This window comes from Macrobrachium nipponense, chromosome 25 (assembly GCF_015104395.2).
Source record: "Macrobrachium nipponense isolate FS-2020 chromosome 25, ASM1510439v2, whole genome shotgun sequence".
Classification (NCBI taxonomy): Eukaryota; Metazoa; Arthropoda; class Malacostraca; order Decapoda; family Palaemonidae; genus Macrobrachium; species Macrobrachium nipponense.
The window spans coordinates 14,988,864-14,996,167 of record NC_087214.1 but is presented as its reverse complement, the minus strand read 5'-3'; the positions used below and the strand labels follow the sequence as shown (position 1 = coordinate 14,996,167).

General features: G+C 35.1%; 1 protein-coding gene across 2 annotated transcripts in view; it reads left to right on the top strand.

Moving 5' to 3' along the window:
- Nucleotides 1–4,763, top strand: part of LOC135199292 (adhesion G protein-coupled receptor E2-like) — a 31,696-nt gene extending 26,933 nt beyond the window's left edge. The window contains exons 3-6 of one of the 2 annotated variants that reach the window (XM_064227200.1): nucleotides 2,143–2,271; nucleotides 2,674–2,802; nucleotides 3,249–3,329; nucleotides 4,697–4,763. In XM_064227200.1, the coding sequence (XP_064083270.1) occupies nucleotides 2,143–2,271; nucleotides 2,674–2,802; nucleotides 3,249–3,329; nucleotides 4,697–4,725 (368 nt within the window). In that variant the 3' untranslated portion in view covers nucleotides 4,726–4,763. The remainder of the gene's footprint in view (nucleotides 1–2,142; nucleotides 2,272–2,673; nucleotides 2,803–3,248; nucleotides 3,330–4,696) is intronic. The other variant, XM_064227199.1, reaches the window with a different exon arrangement.
- The last annotated feature ends 2,541 nt before the right edge of the window (nucleotides 4,764–7,304 follow it).

The following is a 7,304-nucleotide window of genomic DNA, read 5'->3' as shown; positions in this document are numbered from 1 at the left end:
AGGAGGGAAACACCCAACCAACTGTAGTCCACGAACTCACCCATAAAAGCTGACCTGAGCTGCGGTTCGAATTTTGACACCGAGTTCAGAAAGTCGTCATCCTAGTCACTGTCTTTCAGCCAGTGATTCGAGACGTGACCATGAAGGCAGCGTCGTTCCTGCTGCTCTGACCTTAACTTCGGTGTAGAATAATCTTTTGATTTCCTCTGTTTTCTGAATGTCAAATGAATTGTGGTTTGTTTCGGTTGGACTGAGTTAGTGTGGATGCCTGCTTCTTCCTACCCGAGGTGGCAGGAGGGTCCTGTTTCCCCATAGTAGCACTTATGACTTGGACCGTCGACGGATGGGATGGCCTTTCGCAGTCCTTGTCTCGCTTCGCTGTCTAACTTCTGGGATCAGAGGTCCTTTTTTTCCTCACACCGTTGGGGGGACTGTGGAAGGAACAGCCTCCCCACTGAGGATGTTGTGAAACTGGAACCTCTGAGGTTCAAGCGAAGAAGCAATGCATGGCTACCCTAATACAGTTCTGCTTTTTCAGAAATAATTATTTATTTTCATTTATTTATTTTTATTTTTCATGCGAAACTAAATTTATTCGTTTTTTTTAATAAGTGATGGTCTCCTCTTTCCATATTTCCTATTATTACCTTCTGTTACTTCTTTGGAAAGAACACCATAAGATTCTTTGGTGAAAAACTTCTGGAATTTCATGTGGATGGCCCCTGTGGTGGGCTTCTTCTTCTTCTTTTTTCTTCCATATGAATAGGCTTCTTTCTTCGTCGTCTTTTGAACAATGATAATCATAACAATAGTTTAGCTGACAGGATTGGATATCTATGTATATATATTCATATTTATATATATATATATATATATATATATATATATATATATATATATATATATATATATATATATTAAATATATATATATATATATATATATATATATATATATATATATATATATATATATATATATATATACATATATATATACTATATATATATATATATATATATATATATATATATATATATAATTATAATATATATATATATATATATATATATGTGTGTGTGTGTGTGTGTGTGTGTGTACTTACGTATGCCATACAATGTTGTATCAATTTTTCTTTCGAAAGAAGCGAGATGACCCTTGATCTGCGCTCCTTGTAACTTTTAGTTAACAGTTCCTTAGAAGCTCATGATTTGTCACTGCTATTACTTGCCTGATGTTATTTAAAGGGTGAATTTTATTTGTATGCAAAGATCTTTAGAAAACGTTTATTGTTATTATTATTATTACCTACGTCCCTTACCCGTTTTTCTTTTGTTTTGTTACATCGCAGCCCGGTCTTCCGGAAAAGGTAAGAGACTGGTAGGAGGTTGGAGCTAACTAAGGTCAAGTGATTTTATCTTTGGTGACTTTGTAAGCTTTCATTTTCAATTATTTCTTTGGGGAAAGAGAAGAAGTCGACCAGTGGCGTCATTACTGGCCCCTCCTATAATTTGACCAAATACGGTATATGCGAGGAGAGTTGAACGAGACAAAGTAGGGATACCAAAAACATATACATAAATATACATACTAATGCTTTGTGTGTGTGCTCGGCGTGGAATATTTCTTTGTTCATTTTTGCCAAGCTTGAATTTGTGGATTCCATTGTCTCGCTTAACTGGCTTTGTATATAATGTGTGTTTGGTTGCTGCTACTTAATAGACAGACTTTCTTGTAAGTTGTTATGTTACATGTGTATGATTAGTCTTCAGTGCTTTTCATTCTTTTCATTTTCTTTACTGTACTTCATTCTCATATGTACTTTTGTAATCTCACTTTCAAGATTCTCTGAAGGTCGTTGGAAGAAGTTTTGAGACCATCAGTTGATCGCAGTATATAATATCTCTTTTCGTCTTTTTTTCTGTAAGCACGGAATATGATAATGTGATCAAAATATAAAAAATATTAAAGGTAGAAATTGCTCATCATTATGACGTATCTACATAGAAAAAGCTCATCATCATCATCATCATCATTATGAAAGAAAACATTGATGCAAAAGAGCAACTATGTATCTTGGGACATAACAATTTCCCCCAAAACGGAGAGGTGTCTTCATTCATTACTGCTCTAACTCCACAGCTTGCAAGCCGTCTGACGAATGTCTTGCTTACGGTGGCTATTGCATCAGCAACAGCCAGAAAGGGGACTGCAACGGCCTCCTGTTTGCGAAGGAATGCAAATCAGCTCTATGTTCCTGCTGTATAGAAGGTAAGAAGAAGGAGAAGAAGAAGAAGAAACTCTAACTATGCGGCTTGAAAAGAAGCCCACCCACGAAAAAAAAATAACATTTACAGTGAACTTATCTGTGAGAAACAACTCTGGAAGACTGATTTCCATCATTATTCCAGCAGCTCTATAGAAACCAGGGTCTTGTGTCAGATCCTTGTTATCTTTCATACAAAATAACCATTTATTTGAGAAAAACATCTTTTAATCTCGGTCCCTAATATCGTAAGCCTTGGTTGACAGTCGGACTATCCGAGTAGTATACATTCTGAGCCATCTTAGAGAACTAGTCGATGCTGACGATCGATAACTCAGTGGGATTTCTGGTAGCTGAGCAACTAACTAATTAACTAACCGACTGTCGTCTCTCCTTGCCTTTTGCAGCTACACTGAAGCGAGATGAATGCCAAGAGATGCCCGGTATCTGCCCCAGCGCAACCTCAGTGTGTCAAGATAAAGATGTCGGCTACGAGTGCGTTTGCAATGCAGGCTTCGAGACAGTAGTGTGTGGAGGTGAGTAATACTCAAGATTTGTACAATCTGCACTTGAGGGAAAAATGAACAAATGATTAGGGTTATCATTCAATACTGAATATGCAGATGTCATTCCATTCGTCCTTTGCTGTAAACTTGATTTTTAAGTTCCAACTTGCATTCAGTTTCATAGACCTTGAAATGTACTGTATACTCTGTCTCTTGTTTAAATCTGCGACGAAGGGTAGCTATTTTCATAGCATGACAAATCGTTATTGCACCGGTAAGTTTCATTTACAAAAAGATATGACACAAGATAGGGAATAATCATTCAAGAACTAAGGTGCAGATGACACTCCATTTTCCGGTTTTCCTTTCCTGTAAAGTTGATCTGCAAGTTTTCCTCCCTGATTTGTTTAGGTCTGACAGTTTCTATAAATCTGCATCTGAAATCAATGACATGAGCTCATTCTTCTCTTCAACAGATATAGATGAATGTCAAAGCAATCCGTGTGTAGCGCCAACCCCCATTTGCGTCAACACAGACGGAAGTTACAGCTGCCAAGGTAAACAGGGATATGCCAACAACTCCAACGGAGTTTGTGGTAATTTTCGCTTGAATTTAAAAACAATCTGACGGGCATGCAAAGCCCCCTTTCAAAGGCTTTTGGAAACATCGTTTAATATTCAAAATATGGTTCGGTACCAAATGATGCCTCTAACAGACTAGGCATGTATTAAGCACGATCAAAATCAGACAAAATTCTTGACAATTGCAAGTCTAAAAACTTTCCTTCCGGGTTATTTTTGTTGAATGATTTATAGATGACTGAGTGAGGTGTAAAATAAAGCAGAGTATAGAATAACGCTATTAAGGGAATTGATATGTCTTAACAGAGCTTACTTCATATCCTTACTTATAAGATTTGTTCATTTATGTGCACAAGCACATCTTTCAAGTCCTCCCTGTGATTCAATACCACATACATACATACATACATACACACACACACATATATATATGTGTGTGTGTGTGTGTCTATATATATAATATATATATATATATATATATATATATATATATATATATATATATATATATATATATATATATATATATATGCATTAAGCTACAAATTCCTTTTATCCAATTCGCTCTACCTAGGAATTAATATATTTTCATATCCGTTAGCCGAGCGAGAATTTTTTAGTTGATAATAATTTCGTCCTCTCGTGCATTCGAACTAGCGGACAGAGGAGAAATCAGGATTTCAGTGACGTGGTCAGTAACATCACTGAAGTCGTGATATCTCCTCCGTCCGCTGGTTCGAATCCACATGTAGACAAAATTATTATCAAATAAAAATTCCACCTCAGTTAACATGTATGAAAATATATTAATTCTGAGGTAGAGCAAATAGGATATCAAAGGAATTTGTAGCTTAATGCAAATAAATATATATATATATATATATATATATATATATATATATATATATTATATATATATATATATATATATATATATGTGTGTGTGTGTGTGTGTGTGTGTGTGTGTGTATATGTATATGTATATGTAGTATGTAGTAGTATGTATGTATGTATGTATGTATATATATATATATATATATATATATATATATATATATATATATATATATATATATATATATATATATATATATATATGCAAATATCTATATACATGTGTGTTTTGTGTGCATGTGCCTCTTGTACACTGCAAATTTAATTGAAAATTGGCATATTTAGTGTTTTCTTACATAGAAGTTATTCATTACAATTATACCTAAACCGAAAGTGGCTTCGTCGGCTTTGGAAAGAGAACGTGTGCTTATGATGCATGTGAGGCGCCACTCTCTAAGGAACTCGTCAGTTATAATGCTGACAGTCCAATTTCTCTCTTTTGTTTCAGCACTGATAGGGGGAAGGGGAGGATTCTGAAATTCCAGAGCTGGCTGGTCCTCGGCGGCTCAGTGGAGTTTTGTTTGGTGCTGCTGGGGTGAATTGCGATGCAGGTGAAAATTTAACACAGGGTCACTAACATCGGATGACAGGAACTGAGATAAATCTTTATATTATTTCTATTACAAATAAGTTTTTCACTGATCAAGATTTCTTCCTGGACTCTTTCATTCCATTTTGTTATACGAGTCTAGTGATAAAAAATGAATAATTAAATAAAACACGTATTTATAAATAAGTTTAGAATAATTTATACACACACACACACACACACACACACACACACACACACACACATATATATATATATATATATATATATATATATATATATATATCCGCAAATGAATTGTTTAGCTCATCACCTCTTACATCTGGAAAGACTATTTCTATATTGTGTGTTTCACTTTCAATTTTAGGTTCAATTGCACATTTGTGGATTCTTTTTTTAAACATTGTTTTGCAGTGATGTTGTTTTTTGAATAAAGTCTCCAGAAAATGGGCAGTTTCATTTATATTTTTCCTGAACAAAGCAAATCTATGTTTGCGACATTCTTCAACTGCATACCTGTATAGACGTTGAACTAATAAATGTCTGGGGTTCAGACCACCCGTAACTTATACTACTTTTAGTGGATCAAATTGGTAAAGTGCCAAATTATCATTTCTGACTGAGTATTGATCCACCAGAATTGATCATGTCGCAAGAACCTTCATTTGATCGTTCAAAGGGCAAGAATTATTCTCATATGAAATCAGGAAAACAACAACCATTGTCATAAGGTTCGTTTCAAAGCTGTGAGTAAATTGTCCCCTTAATTAAAGATTCATTTCTTTTAAAAGGCCAATTATGGAAGTTTTGGTTCTGCTGAAAAAAATTCCGATTTGAACAATCGGCAGATCAAATGAATGGGTGAAGCGCCTCAGTGGCGTGATCGGTATGGTGTTTGGTGGGGGTCTGCCACCACGGTGGCCGCGAGTTGATTCACAGACATTCCATTGAGGGAGTTAGAGAGGTTTTTTTTCGGTGATAGAAGTTCACTCTCGGCGTGTTTTGGAAGTCATGTAAAGTCGTTGGTCCCGTTGATGAATAACCACTGGTTCCATGCAATGTAAAAACACCATACAAACAAACAAACAAATGGATGGGTGATGATGGTATTTGGCGCCACTGAAGAATTTCCAGAGAAATGGGGAGGTTTGTACTTTCGCTCCACTGACAAGTGCACGTTATGAAAATTTTTAAATACACAACAAATTTATTTTTCAACTCAAAATTTATCAGTAAAATTACAACTTCAGGGAAATTTACTTTTACTTGAAAACACAAAATTTAGTTAATTCTTGAATTAATATATTAAACAAAATTAAGTCGAAATTAATCCATCAAAAAATTAATTAGTCACGAATTAAAGTACTCAAGTAAAATTCTAACTGTTAAGCAATAATTAATATTTGAAAAGAAATCTAAGTGCTGAATAAAATCAAGTATGCAATTTAAGGGAGAATTTTGGGCAATTTTGGATGTGTGAATAATGGTACTGATCTGGATATTTATTTTCAGGAATTTTTTTTGCATTTCCTGGGTTTGTACTATCGTACACAAAAGCCCCTTCCTTCCCTTGGTCATCCAGAGAGCGGACACGAATCCGCTAACTATGAAACATCGAAGCAGTTGAACAAGTAACCAATGAAAGACCCACAGATGTAGCACCGCAAGAGGAGTGGGAATCAGGCATTTTTCTCGAGTATGCAATAAAGTCTGCGTATTCTAATATCGTTAACCAAAGTGGTGTCCCCCGTAAAAAATTTTTCATTGTTGACGGGTATGTACTGGGTTGGTGTGTAAAATGTGCAGTTAAGGAAATATGCGATATACTAGATATGAGAATAAAAGTGCTTCAGAAGTTGGTATTTATGAATGAGTATTTCCTATAGGTCATCGTATCTCAACAAACATGACTGTCCACAAGATCGATGCAAAATATTTCAGCAACAGTGTTTACGGTGGTGTTCTATGATCTGCAAGTTGCCTCTTAAAAAAAAATAATAAAGAAATAAATAAATACATAAAACTACCATTTACAGCAGCTGGTTAGTCAAATTTTCAGTTCTCTCACGTTATTGAGGTAACAACCACAGAATACTGCTGGGCATCCTCTATATCTAAAAATTTAAGGAACTGTCATATTTAGTTATATTGCGTGGACTGAGCCAACATCATTAGTGGAAGCGCGTGTTATGGGCGATGACAACATAATGCCAAATTATGGCTATACGTCATTTTTTTAAAATGCAAATCTAAAATGAAAGATTCAGATACTTTCGCCAATGTAACATATTCAGATTCAGTAAAAAGATAGAAAGAAAGAAGCCAGAGGAAAAATAGTAATCGCAGCTCAGAGGTAAAGACAAAAAAATTGATAGGAGAGAGAGAGAGAGAGAGAGAGTTTCTGGGTAAGTGGCAGTCTAATTAATAGACGTAACTAGCGAATTATTTTTTTTCAGTATGTATTAGGTGTGCTTTTGCTGGGTGATGTGATGGTAACAGCAACGAC